This window comes from Monodelphis domestica, chromosome 2 (assembly GCF_027887165.1).
Source record: "Monodelphis domestica isolate mMonDom1 chromosome 2, mMonDom1.pri, whole genome shotgun sequence".
NCBI classification, from domain to species: Eukaryota; Metazoa; Chordata; class Mammalia; order Didelphimorphia; family Didelphidae; genus Monodelphis; species Monodelphis domestica.
This window is the reverse complement of record NC_077228.1, coordinates 435278166-435303606: the sequence shown is the minus strand read 5'-3', so window position 1 is coordinate 435303606 and position 25441 is coordinate 435278166. Positions and strand designations below refer to the sequence as shown.

The following is a 25441-nucleotide window of genomic DNA, read 5'->3' as shown; positions in this document are numbered from 1 at the left end:
GCTCCATTAATTCCTTTTGGACTTGAGAGCAATTTATTTTTTCTCAGAAGTTTTGGATGTAGCAATATTGATTTTGTTGTCTTCTTCTGAGTTTGTGTTTTGGTCTTCTCTGTCACCAAAAATAAATTACTATTTTGAGTTTCTTTTGTTTGTTTGTTTATTTTCTAGCCTTTTTCTTTTCTCTTAAGTTAAAAAAACTGTTGAAGCTGTGCTCTGTTACCATGGTGAAGGGAGCAGGGTTCCAAGCTTCGGGTTCTTTGTACAACTGCCTTCAGAGCTAGCTCTGGGGATGTAACTACTTTCTGCTCTTCCAAGGTAGCATGATATAAGTAGAGGTATGCTTAATACTCTCCTGACCTGTGCTCTGGTCTGTGAGTAAACTCAAGTGCTCTTTTCTGCCTTGGGACTGTGACCAGGGTCCTCTCTTCTCTTGTTATCACAGTCCTTCAGGGGGCAAGGGGAATGCCACAAGAGCCAGTGTGTGCCAGGGCTCCTTCTTATCCTGAGACCCCAACTCAGAACTAGGACCTGCATCTGGGTACAAGTAACACAACAGGAGTCTTGTACCAAGAACCAGCAAAGGGACCTCTGTAATCTCCTTCTGAGTTGTCAGACCTCCCTTACTGCCTGTGGCTTAGAGTCCCAGAAGCCTTTGCTCCTGATTGAGTCAGCCACCCCAAAGGCCTTATTGATGAGGTAGAATATGCCTTGGTATGCTGCTTTGAGCTCTACTTCCACCCCAATTCAATAGATCTTTTGTGTTGGCCTTCTAAGTTGTTTTAGGCTGAAAAACTATTTTGCCTGATCTTTTTTGTGGGTTATACTGCTTCAGAATTCATTTTGAGGCAATATATCATTTTCTGGAGGGTAATTTGGAAGAGATTAGGTAGGTGTATATACCTTCTCTGCCATCTTGGCTCTACCTCTCTATAGTACAGAGTTTAAATTGGAGTCCAAGGCAGGTAGATGGCACAGTGAACAGAGTACTCAGGTCTAGAATCATCCAGATTCTTCTCCCTGATTTCAAATCTGGTGTCAGGTACTTATTATGGACAAATCACTTAATCCTACTTGCCTCGGTTTTCTCATCTGTAAAATAAGCTGGAGAAGGAAATGGCAAACCACCCAAAAATCTCTGCCAAGAATTCTCTAAATGGGGTCAGGAAGAGTCAGGTATGACTGAGCAATAACCTGGATTCCACTTGTTTCCCTAGGGCCCATGGGTAGGTTTCAGGGAGTTTGTAAACTTGAATGGTGGAAAAAAAAACCACCCCAAAACCTTTATTTTCACTAATCTCTAAATGAAATTTGTCCTTTTATTCAATTGTGAGTCTTAGGTAACAAGCCATTATTCTGAGGTGTCCATAGACTTTAACAGACTTCTGAAAGGGTCTAAGATGCCACAAAAAGGTTAAGAATTGCCATAGATTATCTCCTGATAGCACTTTTGTCTATCAGTTAATAAACATTTGTTAACTGCCTGGCATGGTACCAAAAGCTGGGGATACAAACATAAATAAAAAGCAAGTTTAGGCCCTGAAAGAGCTTACAATCTAATGGGATAAGATTATAGACAAAAAGAAACTAAAAGGGGGAAGGAGTGGGGGAGAGGATGCAAACTGCCCATTTGGGGGCATACTGGAGAGTTCCAAAGAAATCCCAAAGGAGTGTAGTTGGTGGAAAACAGGAGAAAAACCATGCTGACCCAGCACTCTGGGCCTTCAAATGAGAAAGACAAAGCTTTTTTGTTCATTGTGTGAAGCTTTCTTTTTCCAATGGAACTCTTAAGTTCCTAACCGGTTAATTAGTAACTAGAGATGTAACTTATGTCCCGAATTGGTGTCATGCTTATTTCAATTAAGATAGTAGTGAGGAGCATAAAAACAAATAAGAATACTAGAACTAAAAGCTAATCATTAGCCATATTTTAGGGTTATAAAATTGCTCATATGTAAGTCTAGGGAGCTTGATCTATTCAGAGTATGTCTGATTTGCCAACAAAATAGAACCTTTGTTAGCTGAAGGGATGCCCATCAATCAGGGAATGGCTAATCAAGTTGTGTCAAATGATTGTGAATGGAATACTACTACACTGTAAGAAATGATGAGCAGATTAATTTAAAAAAAATGGAAATACCTACATGAAATTATGAAGAATGAAACAAATAGAGCCAAGAGATCATTTTATACAGCAATGGAAATATTGTTTGAAGAATGATCTGTACATTTCCCTTCAGAGAAAGAACTGATAGATAGAAACAAGCAAGACATAATTTTATACATACATATATCTTTCTGTCAAATAGTGCCTTCTCTAGTATGGAGAGAACAGGAGAGGAAGGGAGGGGATTATCTGGGAATTTTACTGTGACAAACAAACAAATTTAAAAATTTCCACACCTAAACCTCTGCCTGATCTGAATGGAAGAAGCTGGTGGTGCCACTGGATTTTCCAGGGCAAATTGAGATGGTATGTAAGGTGATGTGTTCTGGTATGGGAGAAATATGGCTGCAGACTTTGGCAGACTGAAGAAGAGGAAGGCTCATGGACTAAAGAATGACAGTAGCTACTCATGGTCAAAGGTGCCTTTTAGAGTGGAGGCTGATAAGTCTTACTATATATAAATATCAAATATTGACTCAAAGGAAGTTAAAGAAAAGGTCATTGTTAGTGTAGAATCCAGAGCTCGATTTTTTATAAGGTGGAAAATCCTGAAATAAAGTTTTATAATTTTTAAATGAAGGTCAGCCGAGTCCTGGGTATCAAAATCAAAATAGCTGGAAGAATCTTGGAGATAATCTGCTAGAAATGAGGAAATTGAAGCCAAGAGAAACTAAATGACTTATCCAAGATCACATAGTTACTTTAAGGCAGATTTTTTAAAAAACTTAGAAACTGCTGGGTGGAGAGAGTACAAGCCAGGAGGGTGAAAGACCTATGTTAAAATCTAGCTCAGACATTTATTAGCTATGTGATCCTGGGCAAATTACTTATCTAACCTTTATTTCTAGTCTCAGTTTCCTAAACTATAAAATGGGGATTATAATAGCAGGATATTAAGAAGTTGGGGACTTTTAAAATATATTGTTTCTTATAATATTCATGTGTTTTAATTCATCATGTTCTTTGAAAGACCCAGGATCACATTTCTTTTTGTGAATTCTTTCTTCAAGGTTATTAGCTTTGGCTTGTCTAGAATTCAAGTGTTTTCTCAATGTTGTTACCTTTTGCTTTTGTTCTACAAAATTTTCTTCCATTCAGCATTTTTTTTGTTCCAAATCTGTTATATTCTCCACTTCTGTTTCTGTCTCTCTCATATTTCTACTTCTTTAGAGAAGATTCTTGCCTCCTCCATTGAAGCAAAGATTTTGAGCTGCTTTAAATGACCCTAAATGCCTTGAATTAGGGGATATGAGAACTGGTTTGGGCCAAGGTCCCTATCCAGAATAAATTTCAGGAGGAAAATGATTGGCTCCATATATGTTTCCAGTCTTCTTTCCCTTTTGCTTGATGTTCTGTTTCCTTCCAGAACATGGCTCTGAGGTTTGTGCTTAGGATGTTTTCTGTCCTCTCCAAGTCTCCCACTTCCTTCTTTCCATCTAGTTGTTGGGCAATTGCATCTTTCATTTCTTGAAGGTTGGAGGTGATGGGCCATTTGATGCAGAGTCAAAGCCTAGGGGTAGGGAGAGGGTTATAGTTAGATTCCTGAGATATAAACCTAGGAACTTGCTTGTGCCCATTACAATGAACCTGTCGATTTGGTTAGGGTTGGAACCATGAATGAGACATCTAAGTATTAAAGTTTTCTGTCATTAATTGATGAGGTTTCTGCCTACTGTGAGGATTCTATTTTATCTAATGAATTCAGCTGTGATTACTCTCTATCTGACTTATAATGACTGTATCTGACCTTTTTTGAGGTTTGGAGAAGTTCATGGAAAATAACTCTCCAGCCATCTTGCTGATTATGTGATCACCAAATTACTAATTGTAAAGAGTTGGATACAGTACAATATATTTAATATTTAAAATATTCTTGTCATATTTTCATCAGTCTTTGATTTAGAGGGCACTTTAGGATTTATTATCTCATCCTCTGGATAAGCTGCCAAAGAGCCATTAAGGGACTTGTGTGATGAAACAAATCTCTTTAAGCAATAATGTCTTGGAAGAGGAGCAACACAAGGAAACAATGAAACTAAGGACATCACAAATTTAGGTTAGGAATCAAAGCCATTAGACTCAGAAAGAGTTAAAAACTTTTGAAAGAGGCCCTGGAATGCTTTTTGAGCTAATAATGAGGGTAATCACATGTTTATTAAAGCTGACTTTGGCTTGATTGATAACCTACATCAGAGTAGTTTAACAAACCCTTATTGAGTGCCTCCTAAGTACATAACCCTGTACCAGGCGCTGTGGGAGAAATAAAGGAAAAGACTTTCTTCCTACCCTTCAAGAAAGGAGCTGAGAGGAAGAGGCATGGTGTGAATAAGGGGCAATTCAGTAGTAAGTGGGTCAGCTGGATTTGGACTGAAAAATGACTAGCCTAATTGAATAAGAAGAAAATAACTCAAACAAAGGAAACACATGGATCTGTCTGGCTCCACTATCCATATGTGGAAATTCAGGAGTTTTTCAAGCTCTAAAAATGAAATACTGCAGTTTTAGTATTTGGAAGTCCACAGGCCATGGTCAACTTATAAAATAATAGATTGAGCAATCATCTGATCCAACCCTCTCATTCTATGAAGAAGGTGAAGTGAGTTTCCCAAGGTCACATAGTCTTAGCTTCTATTTCTTACAGTATAATATTCATGTATTTTGATTTGTCACATTCTTTTGGATGATTGATTATCTTAGGTCTTTTTGTGAATCCTGTCTTCAAGGTTATTAGTTTTGGCTTATATAGAATTAATGTTGTTGCCTTTTGTTTCTGTTCCACAAAATTTTTTATTAAGTATTTTTTGTGTTCCAAACCTGTTATATTCTCTCTCTGTGTCTCTTTCTCTCTCTCTGTGTCTCTCCATCTGTCTGTCTGTCTCTCTCTCTTTTCTACTTCTTCAGAGAAGATTCTTACTCCATTCACAGATTTAAAGACTTCACAGACTGGGATTCTTAGTGCCCTCAGTATCCTTGAGTTACAGAGTATGAAAAATGGTTTCATAGATATTTAGTGGTTTTCAGTTAATTAGTACTCCCCAGTTTTGGTGCTTTTGATCAAACTATATTTTTCCTCATATTTTAGCAAATGTATATCATTTGTAGGTTGAGTAGCTAAAAATATTTTAATATGACTCCTAAGTATTTAATCCTCTTTTCTGAAGCCAATTTGATTTACAACTGATGATATGGTTTATTGAAATGTCAGACAAATGATGATGTTAAGGGTGATGCAACAAAGATAATTCTTTCTAATTGCTTGAAATCTGGAATGAAAACTTTAAGTTTTCTAATTCTGAAAAGTACTCTGGTACATCTGAAAATACATCAGATGTTGCTTCAAGCATCTGCTTTCACCTTAACTATTCTTATATGACTTGCATTTTCATCTCTCTGAAGATCAGACTATCAGAAATTTAGAACTGGATCTTTGAGCTCATCAAGTTCCAGTCCATCTCCCTTCATTTTACAGATAAGGAAACTGAGGCCTAGAAATATTGGTTCTATGACTTTCAGGTTGACCACAGACTCCGGGAAATATTCCTTCCTTTCCTTTTCATTTTCCTTTCCCTTTCTTTTCCCTTCCATTATTTTTTTCTTGCTTTGGTTACCACTCAACTAGGTTGCCATTTGCTAAATTTATGGTTGGACTTGAATATTTAATTGGTGGTCACCAGGGATTTGATTTCTAAATCCCAAAATGAATTACTAAAGTAGAATGGAATTTATGGTAGTTTTATTTACAATGGAGGGAAGATATTAAGGAGAGAGAGAGAGACAGAGAGAAAGAGACAGAGAGAGACAGAGAGACAGAGACAGAGAGACAGAGAGAGAGACAGAGACAGAAAGACAGAGAGAGAGAGAAAAAGAGAGAGAGAGAGAGGAAGAGTGGGAGAGAGAGAGAGAGAGAGAGAGAGAGAGAGAGAGAGAGAGAGAGAGAGAGAGAGAGAGAGAGAGAGAGAAGGAGAACGAACTCTGGCTTCCTCTGAGCCAGGTGGAAATTCTAAGGCCCTCATCAGCGAAAAGGAGTCTGAAGATGATAGGCCTTTCTTGGAGGTTCACACCTCCAGACAGGGCAAGGAACTAAGTCAGCCTTTCATTCACCACAGTGATCATCTAAAGGGAAAGCAGTCTGAAGTTTTTTGCACAAGCTCCTCCAGGGGTCCAGTTCCACAGTCAAGTGTCTTCACTCCAAGTCTGAGTGTCTATTTTCTTGTCTCTCCTCAAGTGTCTGTCTTCCAGTCCAACTCTGAGTGACTGATTCCATTCTCTCCTTCAAGTGACTCTTCTTCACGCCTGAGTGACTGCAATCTCTCTCAGTTCAACTCTGAGTGACTGAATCTTGATTGATTGCTCTGTGTGCCTCTGTTTCCTCTATTTAAAGATCTTTTTTTCTTGTGTCTCCTCCCCTAAATTTTATATCTAACAATCACAGCAGACACTCCTCTCCAGGACTGCCCACTCAATGAAATGAGTGTTCACACCTTTTGTAGTTAACACCTTTTTGTAGATAGTTAACACCTGTTATAGTTAAAATGGGTAGATTTGCTTTAAATACTGAGTTAACACTTTGGGGATTAAAAATCTAAAAATAGACAGGGGATTACAATTTAATCTTCATAATCAATGAAGAGCTACATACCTTCATTGTTACAATCAGGAGATAGCTAAATCCAATTTTCACACATTGGTTAAGTTAACTTAACAGAAATTTGTCAGGACTGTGTTTCATCATGCAGGCCATTTAACATCGTTCGGGCAGCTATTCTGGATTTCATGAATGGGTAGGGTACTATTTTCCAAGATGGCTGAGATATGACAGAATGAAATGCAGAAATTATAAAATACAGTCACTTCTGGTCACTGAGTAATTAGATTATCCTGTTTGTAAAGCTATTCTTCTGGAACTGTTTTGTTCCCTACCCCCAACTTTAGATCACACATGTGATTGGTAGTCTTTCTTTAAAGAAACAAAGTCCAAAGGCTGAACTCAACTAAGATTCTTTATGCCTAAAGGCTTCAAAATCAGGATATGTGGCATTTTCATTTAGTAGTTAGAGTAATTGTTTAAGGTTGACTTGATTTCTGTCCCTTTGGAAATCAAGCATGCCTTCCATATTAAAGGAAGCCTTTCAAGTCAAGGGAATTTAGCACATAGAGTAGAGGAAGACCTGGCTGTGCATTGGGGATAAGAAGCAAGGCATCTTATAGAGTATATGTATGTATTTATTGTATGTATTTATGTATGAATTATGTTTCTACATATACACACATGTGTGTATATGTCGATGTGCTTATGTTTAATGCGTGCTAGTGATCATATGAAAATGGATATTTATTTCTCGTCTGTGATCTTATTGCAGTATTGTCAAACAGTAGAGACATAATCATGTTTATTTCCTTGCTTGAAAGGGACAAATCTGGAATTATGCATGGTCTACTTTTTTCCTCTTGTTGAGATTCTCTTCTTGGGTAAGTCTTACACATGGAGACTTCAAGGAGTCTCAGTTATAGAAAATCTACTGTAGAATGACAAAGGTTTAGCCTCTGGCTCTGGAAAGACAAGGATCTCTTGTCTTCTCTGTGAAGAGTCTTTTTTCCATAAGGGAACTCTTTTAAGTTTTTGAACTGTTTAATTAGTAACTGGAGATGTAACTGTGTTCCAACCCGGGACCATACTTACACTTATAAGACAGTATTAAGGTAAAGAGAAGAAGATCCAATAATAATAAAAATAATCATCATCAAAAGCTAATCATTATTAGCCAAATATCAGGGCATATCAGGTGGTGCATTCCCACCATGCAAGCCCTTTGTTAGGTATATGTGAAAAATGAGCTCCTTCACTATTAAATTCTGTCCCACTTAAATGGAAGAAGCTGGTGATGCTGCTCGATTTTCTATAAAAGTGAAAGGATGTGAGATCATTCTGCTAACAGTATGGGAGTCTTGACTTTTTTTTTTTAAACTGTCACCTTCTGTCTTTGTATTAATTCCAAGGCAGAAGCGTGGTAAGCTCTAGTGTAATAGTCCCTTCATTACTAACCTGTTTTTTTTTTTTTCAGTTGGGGTTAAATGACTTGTTTAGGGTCACACAGTTAGGAAATGTCTGGGGCCATATTTGACGCCAAGACTTCCTATCTCTAGGTCTGCTTCTCTATCCACTGAACCATCTAGCTCCTCCTGACTTAAACTTTCAAGAGAAGTACTGGGGTAGGTAGTGGGAGAATGAGAAAGAAGAAGGCTGGTGTGCTCAAAAAGGAAAAGGCAGTAGTTACAATGTCCAGGCTGCCTTATTGAACAGAGACTTATAAAATAAGTATTTAAACATCAAATTTTAACTGAAAAGAATTTAAAGAAATTGGTTATTGTTAACTCTGGATCTGGGAAGTAGCATTTTATGAAGAGGAAATCCTCAATTGTTTTTCAATAGGTTTAAAAATGAAGGCAAACAGAGTTCTTGGGATCAGTATCATAGAGTTAAAAGTCTAATTGACATCTACTAAATGACTCCATATCAGAGTCAGTTTTGACCCGACACTTTTCTATTTATGTCCTTCCTTTGTAGACTCATTGAAGTTCCTCATTCCTGGGCCCCCTCCCTCTCCTGTCCCATGTATCTGCCAAGAGGCAAAGTGGATAGAGTGCTGGGTCTCTAGTCTGGAAGACCTGGGTTTAAATCTAGCTTTAGATACTTACTAGTCTTATGATAAATAACTTTTAACCTCAGTTTTCTCAACTATAAAATGGGAATAATCATAGCACCTACCTCACAGGACTGTTGTGAGGATCAAATGAGATGATATTTGTAAAGGCTCTACCACATAGCAGGCGAGTAATAAATGTCTGGTAAACATTTTTTCTTTACTCCTTTTAAAACACGTTCACATTGAATTTTGTACTGTATTGTATTTATTTTTTACTAAGTTTTCCCCTTTCTATTAGACTGAATTATTGAGGGAAAGAACTACATCTTATCCATCCCATGGTCCCCACTCCAAAGAGAAGATGCTCAGTCCATGTTTGCTGAATCAAACTGAACTGAGCTCTCCTTAGAGTGCACATCTTCCTCTGTGATCATCTCTGAGTTGGAAGAGAACTCAGAAGTCATCTAGTCCCTTCTAGAACATCCCTGACCAAGTGTCATTCGTCCAGCCTTCACTTCGTAAGTACTTAACAAACGTGTTTATTCTTCATCTAGCCGTCTGTCTCTCTATATATCTTTCTTCTATCTTTAAAATATTTAAATATTATGATCTTGTTCCATCACCTTTTTCTTCTAGAAGCCAAACATCTCCTGTTCCTTTACCAATTAGTAGCACACCTTGGATCATTGTGGAGATGGGCTTCAATGACCTACTCCTTTGGTATTAGGTCTTATTGATTATTATTATTACTTATTAAATCTTATTTATAACATTATTATATTATATTACTATATTTCTTATTAAATCTCACCATGCTATAATGTTTCTTATTAAATATTATTTATCATATCACATTATATTATGTTATATTATAATATTACTTATTAAATCTTCCATTTATTTGGAGGCAGAGGGTGGTGAAGTAGATAAAGCATTCAGCCTGTCAGAAAGACCTTAATTCAAATGTGGCCTGAAGCACTTAGTGACTTAGCTTAACTTTTGTCTGACTCAGTTTCCTCAATTGTAAAATGGGGATGATAATAGCACCTGCTTCCCAGAGCTGTGGTGAAGTTCAAATGAGATAATTGTAAAAAGTACTTAGTACTTTTAGGGAAGTTATGTAGCAAAGCAGATAAAGTATCAGAGCTGGTGTTGGGAGGACCTAGGTTCAAATTTGACCACAGACATTTTCTAGCTGTGTGCCCTGAGCAAATCACTTAGCCCTACTTGCCTAATCCTTCCTGCTTTTCTGTCTTAGAATTAATATCAAGAGTGAAGGTAAGAGTTTAGAAAAAACCAAAACAACTTAGTACAGTGATTGGCACATAGCAAATCCTATAGGAAGGCTTGTTTCCGCCTTCCTCTGTGGTAGGGATAAGTAACAGGTATGTCCAGAAAAGAGATTTTCCATTAGTTTCCAGGTCAAACATCAAGGATAGCTGTGGAATTCAAGCTATTTGTTTTCCAAGCTTAATCCTAGAACTATGTGGAAGGAGGTGGAGTGAGGAGTCCTTTCACTTAGACCTCTATGATGAAAATTTTCTAACATGGAAGCAGGAACATGAGGGGGAAGCTTCCTCCAGAGTAAAAATACACTGTAAAGTACTGTTGCTATGAAAGCAAAATGTTTGTGAACTATTTGGGTTTTAACTTTTATCTTGCTGACTTTTTGTGGGCAGAAAGGATGAATTTTCCTGTTCATTTTTACCTCTAGGTTACAGGAAAATATTGATTCAGTTTATTTTGTTCTTCTTTTCCTTTTTTGGTGTTGTAGTGAAAATTTCACCTTTTAAGATTGTTGTAAATTGAACAATGGCCGCCAAGGAATTTACTTATGAAATTCCTAAAATGAAACACTCAAGTCAGAATGGAGTTTATGGAGGTTTAAGCACAATGGGAGTAGGGAAAAGGAGAGGGAGAGAAGGGAAAGGGTTACTCAACCTCTGGCCAAGGCAGAGGGAGATTAGGCCCAAAGGGCCAAGGTGGAAGGAATCAGTCCTTGACTCACGTGACTGATCTGAAGGGAAGCTGTCTGCGGCCTCCTCCGGGTCCAAGCTCCTCACATGAACTGGCGTCTAGCCCTGTCCACAGGAAGTGAGCGAATTTCCGAGGCTGCTCTCTCCGTCACTTCCTGTTCCTCACAAGTGCCAATGGTGGCTCAAGCTTGGCTTAGGACAGCCCAGGTGGGCAGTTAGTTATTTCTGATTTGTCATTGACTAGCACATGCCCATGTAGTGTGGGTGTGCACAATTTTGGGTGCTAGACCAAGATGGAGATTTTAAAATTCACATTGGGTTTATATAGATGAAAGGCTTCCTTGCTCTTTCAGTATACTTCAGTTTTTCCAATCTTTCATTGACTTAAATGATCCTTGCATTTCTACATTTCCTTTTGTAGTAAGGAAGACTCAAATCATTTCCTTTTGTAGTAAAGAAGGACTCTAATCCAGCCACAGGTTTACATAGTCAGGTACCCTCCTATGCAGGGTGGGAATGTTTTTAATGGATAGATCTGGTTGTTTTTAACTAATTCTGATTTAAAATTTTAAATATCTCTATGGACCAATTTCTCCCTCTTTGTCTTTGTAGCTCCACAGATTTGGTGACATATACTTGAATCTTGTGTAAATGATCTCTGTATAATAGGATTATAGATTAGGAGTGTGAAAGAAATTTTGAGAGCAACTAGTTCAACTTTCCCACTTTATAGAAGTAAAAACTGAGGGTAGGTGATGACTTAGGTCACAAGTGGTTAATAAATTGAAGGAGGATTTGAACTCAGATACTTTAACTCCAAATTTAATTCTTTCTAGTGAATGACCTGGATATATCAAAGTTCTATGGAATAATATATTGCATTTGGAATTTCCTCCCTGTTTTATTTGAAATTGATAAAGAAATGCTAATTACCCAGGATCAAAATAGATAAACCCCAACGATTAATTTAAAAATAACTTTAATTCGTACTCTTTAAAAGTCCCTAATATTTAGATATTTTATGGGAAAACTGATTTTGAAGTTTTTTTCTTTTCAATTACTAGGTTTAATTCTCATTTTATAAGCTCAGTTGGTTAAATTAAAATGTATGTGGGGTTTTGTTTTATTTTTTTTTTTACTTTTAGAGGGGCTTTCAGCTAATGATCTCAATGAATTTTTTGCACAGTAATTAAGTCACCCAACAATATGAGATGTGTGCCTGTTATTTTTCAATTGAGAATTTTTGTTTGAAACAAAAGAGAATATCTCAGGAATGTGGAAATATACTTATGCAAGAGAAGACATTCAACAAATTTAAACTGAAACTGCAAGAACAACTGTCAAGAAATATATCTAGTTCTGTTTGAACACTTAGGAACTTGATAGTAGGGAAGAGAACAACTAGCATAAATCAGTGGAGGAACCATGGCCCTCTTTGTCCATAGGAAGTCCTTTTATTAGCTGATTCAGCTGTTGAGGGCAAGGCTGTTCAAGTCTTTTGTGAGTATTTCTCTGCCTACTACACTTTTTAAAAATGCAACTCAAATTCATTGGGAATAGGATTTAAGAGTGCCAATGGCTTTTTTAAAATAGTAAGTCTTTTTTAAAGGGTTTTATTTGATCAAATTATTTCAGGAATTGTTAAAATAGGGGAGATTTCCAGGTGCCCACCCAGTAGAATGTATCCTATGAAACCCACAGATAAGGCTCAGTGAAAGCAAGCTAGATCTCAGCTTCCCCCAGTAGGGATGGCTTATTAACATACCTGTTTGCAGAGATCAAAGGAATTTGAATTCATTGGGCAGCGTTTCTTTGATAAGACCCCTTTGAGACCTAACTGCCCTGATAAGGAACTAAGTACTTTTTGTCTGCCAGATAGGGAAGGACTGACCCAAGGCCTGGCACTTCTGCAGCCTGAGCTCTTTAGCCAATCAATGTCTTTATAATGAAGTAATATAGATAAATAGGGTAGATCTAAAAATCAAGTCTACATATGTTAATAGGGAAAGGAGCTGGATCTGGTATTTTACTATTATTGGGTCCAGCTGTCCATTGCTTAGTACAGTCCAGCACATATTAAGCACTTATTAAATGTTTATTGGTTGATTATAGGAACCTCCTATTTTAGCTTCAGCAATTAGCAAGTAGAAAATGTTAAATAAAAGTTGATTGATGAATAAACACCCCCTGCAGCTGACTCCTTAATAAGCATTTTTTAAGCACTACTTTAGGCAAGTTGTGGCAGCTGTGCAGTGGGGTAAAGCCTCAGACCCAAAGTGAGGAAGATCTGAGTTTAAATGAGTTCTCAGATACTAGCTGTGTGACCTTGGGCAAGTCACTTATCCACTATTTGCCCGAGTTCTTCATCTGTAAAATGGGGACTGTGTGAAGGAAGATGTTGAGGGGATTTTGATGACAAGGATGAAGTGGGAACTTTGGTGCCCCCTGTAGTGAGCAGGAAAAGGCAGCACTGAGGTGGCCCAGTCAAAATAGACCCCAGTTGGCTCCCAAGGTGTGATGTGTGAGTCAGTGTGTGGAGAAAAGGTTTGAATAACTTCTTACTCCTCTCCTCCCCTTTCCCCCTCCCTCTCTCTTCTTTCTCTTCTTGTTCTTTCATCTTCCTTCCCTTCGCCTGTCTATCAATAAAATCATTAAATTTATGGCCAGTTTCATAAATTTCCCCCTTATAAGACAAACTGGTATCTTTGCCCAGAAGAATAGGACACAACTAAACAACAAACGTGTAAGTCACTGTGCTCAATTCTGAGAATACAAAGAAAGGCCAGCATCACTCCCCCCAATCCCCAAACAAACAAAAACCCAGTCTCTCTTCTTAAGGAGCTCATAGTCTAATGAGGGAAGAGGGACAAAATGCAAATAAATGATATACAAACAAGATGTTAAAAGGATGAATTTGGGGCAGTACCAGAGGGTAGGCATTAAGATTAAAGAGGACTGAGGAAAGCCTCTTGAATAGGGTGGGACTTTAGCAGAAACTTGAATTAAATCCGGGGATCTAGGAGTTAGGGATGATGAAGGGGAGAATTTTATGCAGGGAGGGCAGTCAGTGAAAATGCCAAGAATTGAGAGCCAGAGTGTCTCGTAGAGAAGCAACAAAATGGCCAGTGTCACTAATTTGCAGAATCTAATGTATAAGACGACTGGAAAGGCAAAAAGGGGCCAAACTATGAAGAATTTTCAAGTTAAAATGAGGATTTTATATTTGATCCTAGAGGTAATAGCCACTAGGCTTGATTGAAGCTTCTAGGGTGGGTGTGACATGGGTAGACTTGTCTTTTAGGAAGTTCAAGTTGACATTTGAGTGAAGAAAGGATTAGAATTTGGAGAGTTAAGCCAGGAAGATCAATTAGCAAGTTATTGCAATTGTCCAAAATTGAGGAGATGAAGGTTTGCAACAGGTTGCAGTGTCAGAGGAAAGAGATGTTATGAAGGTAGAAAATTATAAGACTTGTTAACTGATTGTATATGGGGGCTGAAAAAGAGAGAATTGAGGATGACACTGTTAAGCTGGAAAAAACAAAGAACTATTAAATCATTAGAAAAACCACTTCTTTAATCAGGAGGAGTTCAATGCCATTCCTCAGGTCTTCACACAGAGTTGCGTGCTCAAAACCCACACAGAGCCCTGAGACTCTGGCCACAGGCTACTGAACCCTGGGAGTACCAACCACACTAGATTGACCGCTGGGAGGAACCATGAAAATTGGGGAATTTATATACCTCTTGGGGATCTGCCTATGGGAGAGTATGGTTGATTGGCTTTGTGGTGGTTACAAAGAAAAGGAGGGGTTCTAGACTGGATTATCAGGGAGGGGCTGATACTTTACAATGGACACAAAAGGGAAAGATCAAGCCAAGAGCTGGGCTACCTTAGAAAGGACTTTGACTCAAAGGGAGAAAGTATCAGGACAAAAAAGGGTATTTAACATCTGATTAAGTCTGCTAGCTCCAACTAAAATACTTTAAGGTTTATTGTTAGTCTGAAACTTGTGAAGTTGGGACTTTCCTCTGGGACAAATTCTCCTGTGACAAGGTCAAGCTTGACCTCATGCTACAAACTTGGGGTTCTCAAGATCTCAAGATTAGGGTTTCTAGATGCCAAGTTGACAACACCTATGTTGAAAGTTTGGATCTCTGGGAAGATGATGGATAGACTTTCTATAGTAATAGATTCATTAAGTCTAGAGAGAACAAGGACTAGAGCCTGGAGATCCTGGGTTCATATTTGACTTCAGACATTTCCTAGATATTAAAGCACCCTGAAAAGCACTCTGAAATTGTTCAATATTATTTAAAAAGTAAATGTGGGGGGCAGTTGGGTAGCTCAGTGGATTGACTGTCAGGCCTAGAGATGGGAGGTCATAGGTTCAAGTCTGGCCTCAGACTCTTCCCAGCTGTGTGACCCTGGGCAAGTCACTTGACCCCCATTGCTGAGCCCTTACCACTCTTCTGCCTTGGAACCAATGCATAGTATTGATTCTAAGACTGAAGGTAAGGGTGGGAGGAAAAAGAGAGACAGAGATAGGGCTTGACAAGTAGATTTGAGAATCATTTGAATAGAAATGATAATTGAAATGATGGGAACACCAAGAGAAATAGTACATTGGGAGATCAGAAGAGAACTCAGGACCGTGCCTCGGAGGACTCTTCCCATAATAAAGGAGCATGATGTGGATGAAGATCTAGCAAGGGAGACAGAAGGGACAGTCAAACAGGTAGAATCAGGAGAGAGCAGTAGCAGAAAAAGCTACCAAGAAGAGGTTATCAGAAAAATCAAAGGGTATCAGAAAAGATAAGGAGGAAGAGCACCACCTTCTCGGCAATTATGAATAGCCTAGAGCACTGAAAGTTTAATAGAATTATTCCGAATAACAAAGCTAGTATCTGTCCAAGGCAGAAATTTGAAAGAATGTAATTCCAGTTACTAGCCTGGCTCCTCATTCACTATGGTTGTTGTTCAGTCATTTTTTTTTTTAGTGTCCTACTCTTCATGACCCCACACTAGAATGGTTTGCCATTTCCTTCTCCAGTTCATTTCACAGTTGAGGAAATTGAGGCAAATAGGGATAATTGACTTGCCCAGGGTCACACAGCTCTTAAGTGACTGGGGTCCAATTTGAATTCATGAAAAAGAGTCTTTTTGCCTTTAGGCCTGGCACTCTATCCACTGTACCACCTAGTTAGAATGTTAAATAGTTAACAGTTTCAAATATTTCATAATGGAAGTAAATGATCCAAAGATATCACACTATATATAGATTGTCAATTTTTTTATACTAGCCTTGTGTGTTTTTTCCACAATTCTAGATAACACTACTTTGAAGTATTTTTTTTGTTTGATTTTGAGATGAAAAATAACCATTTTTTCCCCCAATGAGATTCTGACCAGGTTCAAGTATATACAAGGAATTAACTTTTGAGAACTTATTTTTTTTTTTAACTAGAAAATAAAGAGCTTTCATCCTTGCAATCTGGTGGATATATATTCAGAATAAATTTGGGGTAATCTCTGAGGGATGGCACCAAGTGTAAGGTGGACTGGGGAAGGCTTCTTGTAGAAGGTAAGACTTTCTCTGAGACTTGAAGAAAAGATGATGAAGGAAAGAGATTTTGTTCCAAATCGGTATTGAGGGAATAGCAGGGAAGCCAGTGCCACTGGATCACTGAGTAGGTAGAGGGCAAGTAAATTTTAAGAAGACTGGAAAAGCAGAAGAGGGTTAGGTTATGAAGGACTTTGGAAGCCAAACAGGATTTTATATGTGATCCTGGAGGAGTGGATTTTTAGGATTTTTAGGAAGATCATTTTGATACTTGTGGGCATAATAGTGTAGAGAGATATTTGGAGTCAGGGAGACCAATCAGGGGTTTGCTGTAATATGGTGGATTGCAAATAAAATGCTTTTAAAGTGTAACACTCCTTCTACTCCTAAAGTAGGGGTATTTTGGGGCAGCAAACAAAGGAGTGCTGAAAACTGGGCAATTTGAGTAAGTCTACATTGCTTACCCAAAGGAGTTGAAAGATAAAACTCTGAAATTATGGCCCCAGAAGATTGCAGAGTGAGAACTGGAGGATAGAGCATTCAAGGTTTTTGCTAGAAATCATTGCACGAGGGCTTGGGGGGAAAGATTCAGTCCCTTTGGCCTTGGAGATTTCTGTAGGAAAGATAAGATTCTATTCCTGAATAATTATAATGCAAAGTAGAATGTGAAAGTACACAAAAGAAGTGCTAACAAAGTGTTAAAAGCTTCAAGGGTGGGAGGGAGGAATTATTTTATTTAATGGCTAAAGATGCAATTTAGAAGAGTATCTTTGGAAAAGAAAAATTAGCAAATTCATGAATTATCCTTTTGTTTATATTTCAATTAAAAAAACCCCAAAACAACTGTTTACCTAAGAGGTTCTGGCCTGATTACAAGCTATTAGTATCCATTAAGAAATGAAACTGTGTTTGGATTTCACAAGTCTGCATTTTCCACCAGGAAGTCAGGTTTAGATCTCATTTCTACCAACTAACACCTGCAATTAAAGGCAGAAAGGCTTATATTTAAATAACAATTAGCTTTCTGGGCAGGAAGTATAAACAGAAAAAAATTCATTAATTGTCTAATTATTCTGAGCTGTTGCAGACAATAACTTGATTTTTATATTATAATAACTAGCGTTTATATAGCCTTTAAAGTTTGGAAAGAACTTTACATTCCTTCTCTCATTTGAACCTTACAAGCACTCTGAGGTAAGTACTTCATATTTTTTACACAGATGAGGCAGATAAAGAAACTGAAGCTCAGAGGTTGTGACTTACCCAAGATCTCATATCTGAGGTGGATTTGAACTGTTTTTTTTTTTTAACTTCAGGTCTAGCACTGATTTGCTCCTTTTGGATTTTTAGCCAAGACAAAAGTGTAGATTGGCATAAGATGAATAAAATGTTAATGTGAATTAGTATTCATACAGAGATTAAGGTTTTGCAAAGTACTTTACATATGTTACCACATTTGACTGTGAAAAAGTTAATATTCCCATTTTATAGATGAGAAAAATGAGGCTAAGAGAGAAGTTAAATGACTTGCTCTGGGTAACATAGCTTAGAGGCTAGATTTGAGATGTGAATGTTGGCTAAAATTGTAAATGAGATAAATTTCCATAGTTCTGATCCAAGAAAAAAAATTGTTTTGTTGTTTTCATTTTGTAAGAGGAATATAGTCAGGCCAGATAGTTCAACTGGGGATACCAACACATGACCTGCAACCTTTATCAAGGCTTACACATGCTGGAAAATTTGCAGCTGAAAGATAAATCAGTTTGCTACTAAGAGTTGTAGTTTACCCAATCATTTTTGTTTTTAAAACCTCCATCTGATTCCTACACTGGAGGCAGAAGTTTGTGTATAAACTGCTTGTTCAATTTCAGAGCTCATGTCTAAATCATATTCTCTTTAAGGTGTTCTTTTAAATAGCTCCTCTACACATCATCACCTCACCATACAGCAAATCATTTGGTGTGGGCTCCACTCTTATGCCAAGTTGAGCAGAGCAGTCTTGATTGTGGTTTTGTTTGAACTCTGAGATTTCCACATAGGACCATATATTCTTAATCACCTGGAAAAATGATTTTTTTTCTCCATTTTAGAGCCCAGGCAGTGTTTCAGGGCTTAAGGAATTAAGGGTTCCTCAATGAACACATGGGAACAATGGGCTAAAAGTATAAAATCTTCTTTGGTGACCAAACCAAGAAGGAGGGGGCCCTTTACTGGGAATTTAATGCTACTTGGGATGATAGCTCCAGGACTGGAAGGGACCTCAGAAGTCATCTAGTCTGGGGGGCAGCTAGGTGGGTCAGTGGATTGACAGCCAGGCCCAGAGATGGGAGGTCAAATCTGGACTCAGATGCTCCCTAGCTGTGTGACCCTGGGCAAGTCACTTGACAACCCCCCCCCCCCCCAATTGCCTAGCTCTTACCACTCTTCTGCCTTGGAACCAATACAAAGTATTGATTCCAAGATGGAAGGTAAGGGTTTTTTTGGGGAAAAAAAAGGAGTCATCTAGTCTAACCCCCATATTCTACAGATGAGGAAAGTGAGACCTAAGGCTTTGGTTAAGTCATCTGCCCAAGGCTATTCAGATGATCTCTGAGGCAGGATGTGAATTTAGGTTCTTTGATTCCATTATTCCTCTTTCTACTGAATCATGATTGGTGAAAGGTGTGCAGAGCAGATTGACTTTATAGAGCTTCTATTCTAATAAACCCTTTGCTGATTTAAATATTTAAATTAAACATTTAAATTAATTAAAGTATTTGAATTAAACATTTAAATTAATTAAAATAAAAATTTTAAATTTTAAAAACTGCATGACTAGACCCTTGGTGGTCAGTCACAGGCCAATGGTATGGGGCATGGAGGGCCGGAGTAAGATGCAGCTTATTACAAATTGTGCTGGGAGCTGCAAATCAGATAACTGGGAAGAGAAGGTGGAACCATCTCTAGGCTCTAAGAGGAGCTAAGAGCTAGTCTGTGTAGCGTCCTGCCCTAGCTTTCCAAATCTGCGATTTAGTGAGGGGCTGGAACACATAGAAAGAACTATGATCTAAAATAACAACAGCTCCCCGGATTGTTTGCTTGTATTTATGTCCTCTATGCTTGGCACAGGGCCTGGAGTGTTTAGTAAGTGCTTAATAAATGCTTTATTTACCAATCTCCTCCTTGTAAGTTTTACAGTGTTTTTCTTGTAGCAGTTCACGGAAGCAGGTGGGACAAGTGAACATTCCTTTCCTGCAAACGGGGAAATTGGAGAGGTGAAATGCCTTGCCCAAGGTCACCAGGCTCCTCAGTTTGGAAGCCACGATCGGCCCCTTCAGGAGTCTCACTCCCAATGTCCGGTCCACTAAATTCACCTCGAGGGTCCATAAGATAGGTACAAAATGAGGAATGAGAGAGACACACATAGAAATCCTGGAGGAGGCATTCAAGTAAGCCTTCCTGGAAGGGGTGGTCTTTGTCCCGAGTGTCGGGAAAAGGCTAAGATTTCGGCCAGGAGAGAGGAGATCGCTGGGGAATAGGAGTCACAGCGAACATGTGAGCCAAGGTACGACGTGGAAAGGCTTCCGTGGAACGAGCGGAAAACCGAGCCGTCCATTTAGGTTGGACTAGAATACTTTTAAAGGAAGAAAACAATCGAGCTAATGTATCCATCACTGCGCAATAGTTTCTAAAAGTCTTTTTAGGGGCCCGAAGGAAACGCAGCGCGTGTCTACGTGTATGGGCTTGCTGCTCAAACCTCGATAGGCTGTTCTACTTTTCCAAGGCCATTAGAACAAGGACGCATGGTCCTAGCACAACCAAACGCGCTGTCCTATAAGCCAGCCTGGAGTGGGGGCTGGGGGCTTGGAAGTCTGGAAGGAAAGTTAGGGCCACTTGGGAGGTGAGTGAAAAAGACTGAAAAAGGGAAAGTAACCAGAGAGCAAGAGTAGGTTGGGATTCTTCCCTCCTCCTCCCCCCGCCCCGCACCCGCTTCACGGGTTTCACTCTAACCCTGCATCCCCGCCCCCGCTCTCGCTCCCTTATCCTGTTGGCGACTAACTGAAAGAGCAGAAACTGTGTAACCCGAGAAGACACGTTCTCCCCTCCTCCTCTTTTCCATATGCACACCCGGGAGATTAAGGAGTTGGAACCTGCTGGCGGGAAGGCTACGGAGAGGAGAGGAGCGCTTCCTCTCACAGAGCGCCAGGGCAGTAGGGCTAAGTCTTACGCACTCACACACACACTTTCTTTCATACACACAGGCGCAGTGGAGGAAGGAATAAACTTCCTTCCACGTTCCGAAGAGGAGGCGCTGGAGTTCCAAAGAGACAGGAGTGGGTGTCCTGACAACTTCCGAAGCAACCGGTGCTGGATAGTGGGGCTGCGGCTGGAGTGCAGTAGGGATTCAGCGGACAAGGAGCGGGCCAGCTGTAGCAGCGGAGCGGATCGGGCAGCCGGGGAAGAGGAGGAGTAAAAGGAGGAGGAGGAGTTGCTGCAGCTGGCGCGTTGGCAGCTGGAGGAGGAGCCCCACAGCTGTGTCTGTGTGTTGGAGAAGAGGCCGGGTTTGCCTGTTCTGGGAGTCAGAGGGAGGTTTCTAAAGAGGGTGGTTGTGCGGTACAGGACTGTACCTGCTGATACTGCTGTCCCTTCTAGCAACTGAGATGGACGGTCCGGAGCGAAGTCTTTAGTCTGGAAAAAAGGAGAATCGGGGAGTTCAGCCTCGTCTGTTGGAGGAGGGTGTTAGACTCGGGCGCCAGGCGCTTTCCAGCGGACTTTTTAGTCTAGCCTAAGACTGAGTGGCCGGTTCACCATGGAACCCGTGACCAAGTGGAGCCCCAAACAAGTGGTGGATTGGACTAAAGGTGAGAGCAAGTTTTGGGGGCGCTTAACATTGTGTCCGAAGTGGGGGTGGGTGGGGAGTGGAGTGCAACGCCGACGAGGAATGGGCTCCTTTTAATTTTGGAGGGACTAGGAGTAGAGTCCCACCTCGGGTTGAGAGGCAAAAGGGACCTAGCTGTCCAGAGAGCTTGGAAGCAAAGTTGGCTTCAGGCTGCCTGGCTCACCAGACATGTCTCAAGTCCTCACCCCCTTTTCCCAGCTGTTTCTTTTTGGGGGGATTAGGAGGCTGAAGGTGGGCAAGAGTGATGGCAGATTCTGTTGCGTAAAGTGAGCTAAATGCTTTGCGATCGGTGGGGGTGACGGAGGGGGGGGCGGGTAGAACGCGCACCCAGGTTTACAGTCTAGCAAAACTTTTTCTGTGCGGGTCTCCCTCTCCTGACCACGGTTCCAGCCGGCTAAGCTCGGACTCAGCCGGCCTTCCCGAAGCAGACCCGTTCTGGCCTTTAGAAGCACCAAGAACCTTTTGTGTGGGTGGCTCCGGTAGTTCCTCGTAAACGTGCCCTGTCCAGAACTACCGAGAGGAACGAGAAGGCTGTGTGCTTAGACAGGTAAACCTTTCTTTTCTCTGGGTAGGCTGGCAAGCCTCTCTAAGATTGACTTTGTACCATTTGGCCTCGCTAGTAATCCTGACCCCAGGAATTCCGAGCACTAGCTGTCTTTTGTCTTTTGCTCTGGGCGGGTGTAGTTGAGGGGAGAAAGTTGCATTCCTAGAATGTGGTTGGGGATTGAAAATATAAAGAAGGAACTGAGGGAAACCTATTTGTCGCCTATTGAAACTGCCTTTGAGGGTAGGTGTGTGTGTATTTGGCTGGGACGTTAGCTATTGGTCTAGAGCCCGAGTTAGTCACTTTCTCTCCGGGTTGACCGGCCTCTTTAGCGGCATCTCCCTGGGGCTCCTAGGGAGATGATGAAGGCGACTTAAGTCTCTCTTGTAAAGTGGGCGGGTTCTACCCTTAACTGGGCTGCTCCTTCTTATACCTCCACGATGCTTTGCTCCACTGTCCTGTGAGTCCCTTCTCAAGGCAGGATCAAACTTTGGATAAGCTTTTAAGACTGTCTCTCCCGTGGGTGTGACCACAATTAAAACTATTAACCTCTTCTTGTAATTGCCTGTGTTTCATATGCATCCTAGCCTATGTAAGTAAGGATTGGAATAATAGATTATTAGAGCTGGGACTTTTTAATCCCTCCTTATTTTAGAGATAAAAAGTTGAGGCTGATCTCATGAGAAATCTTTCCTGATTTCTCTAAATTTAGTTCAATCTTGCTTCTTCATATGGATGTATATTTACATTTCCTTGGAATATAGCAATCTTCTTGAAGATAGATTTTAGTTTTTTGACTTTAGTAGAGCAACCCAGGGTATTAGAATGATGTTGGATTTTCCTGTGTTCAAATCCCAGAGCTGATGGAGAGCTGGACTTGGAATCTTGAAGACTGGTTCAAATTCCACTTCACAAAGTCCCCCACCCCCCCACCCCCACCCCCCAGTTTTGGAACTAGTTTTTTTATCCTGTAAAATGAGAATCAGACTAGCACTGACATCACTGGATATTGGTGATAGTTAAATGAGATAATATATGTAGATTGCTATACAATTCTTAGAGCCTCTATAAAGATTAGTTATTAGGAATGGCTCATTTGTAAAATGAGACGGTTGGAATAGCTCCAAATCTGTAATCCTATGATTTTGTATCCACAGTAGCTCTTTAATAAATAACTATATTGATTGTTATTTACATACAAATAGCATAGAATTTTTTTCATCAATAAGACTAGTTCAGGTCCTAAATATGATTCATACTAGGATTTAGGATCTCAGTTTCCATAGGCAACTTTCTAAGACCATGTTAACAGATCTGCATCAGTGGAGGGAGTTTCTATCTCAGGGAGTTTCCTACATAGATGAAACCTTAGATCTAGGGGGGAAATGTAAAAGGTGATAGGGGTGCAAAAGCAAAAATGAAAGAGTGTTGGTCCTCAAGAAGCTTGAAATCTATTGTGGAGAAGACAGATATTTAGAGGGTTCCCCACCTCTTTAATGAAGATTCAGAGAACATAAAATACTAAAAACTTTTTAAACAGCTTCAGAAACTATTTTGCAATAAAGTTTGTATAGTTCTTAGACTTGTAGACATTACCAATATTCTGTTCTGAAAAAAGTTCCATCATTTTCAATCACGTCTGATCCCTTTGAGGGTTTTTTTTTTTTTGCAAAGATGTTGAAGTGGTTTGCTATTTCCTTCTCCAGCTGATTTTACAGATCAGGAAACTGAGGTAAACAGGATTAAGTAACTTCATATAGTTAGTTAAGTGTCTCAGGCCAGATTTGAAATTGGGTCTTCTTGACTCCAGACCCAGAACTATGCCACATAGCTGCCCAATATTCTGTTTACTAGTAGTAAATTGAAACATAAATACCAGTTAAAAGATTAAATCTTGTGGAGCAGCTATTAACTCCTTTTTCTGGTTATAAATCCATGACCAGGTAACAGGCATGTAAGTGGGACAATGTAGTGAGACCTTCTCCTTCAAGACATGTGTACCTGTATGTTTGTTTTCCCTTTGGGACTGGGGTGGTGGATATGGATGTGGGGGTGGTAAAGTGGGGTGTAAATTTACTTCCTGTTTGTTCAATGTGATCAGTTGAAAAGGAAGAGCAGATTAAAATATTTTTGGCATCAGGTTGCCTTGACATTATGACAAACTAAGATTTCTCTCTTTGAAGAAAGTTCCCAGCCAACCTGAAAGAGCATTTATTTGCAGCACAATACTTCTGTGTCCTAAGGCCAGAGTGCTGATTAGGTTGCATACCTGTGGTCAACTCTTGGCAACTTTTCTAAATAATTCTGCCCTTTTGGACTACAAGTACAGTGACACACAGTGACCTGGATTTTTTCAGCGTTTAAGTCTAGAAGGCCATAGAAAAGAAGGTCAAAGTATACAATTGTATCATATATTAAAAAGTTCCACTTCCCTAGGTTTTAATGATTTGCCTTTTTCTGATTTTTAAAAAATTTCTAACAATATGAAACATTCATCTATGCAGACTTATTTGTTGCTTACTTTTTAATCTGCCTTTTGTATTACTTACCCATCCCCATTTTATAGCATAGGCATTTCCCTGGAGAAACAAGTTTGATGGAAGAGTTTGCTGGTGCAGTAAAATGCATGGATTCTAAATCCCTGGGATTATGAATACAGAAATCTATAGATTAAAAAAAAAGAAAAGAAAGAAAACAGGACTGATATCAATGAGAATTCACTCCCCTAGCTTCAAGGTGTTCACTGTCCCCAAGTGGTGTCCCCCATGAATAGAGCTGGGAGAGACCTTAGAATCATCTTCTTAGGCTTCAGTTTTCTCATCTGTAGAAGGAACTGGATGGCTTCTGATTGTTGTTGTTGTTGTTGGGTTATGTCCAGCTCTTCATGACCCTATAGACCAGTAGTTCTCAACCTTTCTAATGCTGTGGCCCTGCAATACAGTTCCTCATGTTGCGGTGACCCCAAACCAAAAAATTATTTTGGTGGCTACTTCAAAACTGTAATTTTGCTACAGTTATGATTTGGATTGTAAATACCTGATATGTATTATGTATTCTCATTGCTACAAATCAAACATAATTTAAACATAGTGATTAATCACAAAAACAATATTTAATTATATGTTGAGAAATATTAATCCAGCAGGAGGCAGCCTGAGTGCTGGGGTGGGAGGTAAGTCCTGCCTGGGGAGGAGGTCCACAGATGCTGCCTTCTTCTTCCTGTGGTCTCCCTCCAGCTCGAGCTGAGGCTTCACTTTTCTGGGGTTACTTGGCTCCATTATCCGCTCCAGGAGTTATCCACTCCAGGACTCGTTCTTAACCCCTCCAGAACCAGCGACCTACTGACCAGGGTGCTCTCTCTGGGTCTCTGTTTGAGTCCGGTCTCCAGGCAACAGGGTAAATCCATCACCCCTCATAGGGGGAGGGCTGCTGATAGGTAACTAATATTAGTACAATGTGCGGGCAGCAGGGTCCCCATTCTTTCCTTGATCTTGCTGTAAAGTAGCGTGATTTCTCAGCAGCTAAATTTAGGTGACCCTGTGTTTTGGTCGTTCAATCACCGCCAGGGTCTCAACCGTTGAGAACCGCTGCTATAGTCCATAACTATTCATTGGGTTTTCTTGGCAAAGATACTAGAGTGGTTTGCCATTTCCTTCTCCAGTGGATCCTTTCT

The 25441-nt window shown here is 39.8% G+C and overlaps 1 protein-coding gene across 7 annotated transcripts in view; it reads left to right on the top strand.

The window, feature by feature from the left end:
- Window positions 1–317: 317 nt before the first annotated feature.
- The window catches only part of CNKSR3 (CNKSR family member 3), a 138936-nt gene continuing 113812 nt past the window's right edge, over window positions 318–25441 (top strand). Inside the window, exons 1-3 of one of the 7 annotated variants that reach the window (XM_056818964.1) lie at window positions 7408–7633; window positions 9107–9326; window positions 20587–21186. In XM_056818964.1, the coding sequence (XP_056674942.1) occupies window positions 21135–21186 (52 nt within the window). In that variant the 5' untranslated portion in view covers window positions 7408–7633; window positions 9107–9326; window positions 20587–21134. Of the gene's footprint in view, window positions 336–7406; window positions 7634–9106; window positions 9327–19199; window positions 21187–21628; window positions 21772–25441 lie in introns of those variants that run through there. The other 6 variants (XM_056818967.1, XM_056818969.1, XM_056818966.1 and 3 more) reach the window with 6 other exon arrangements.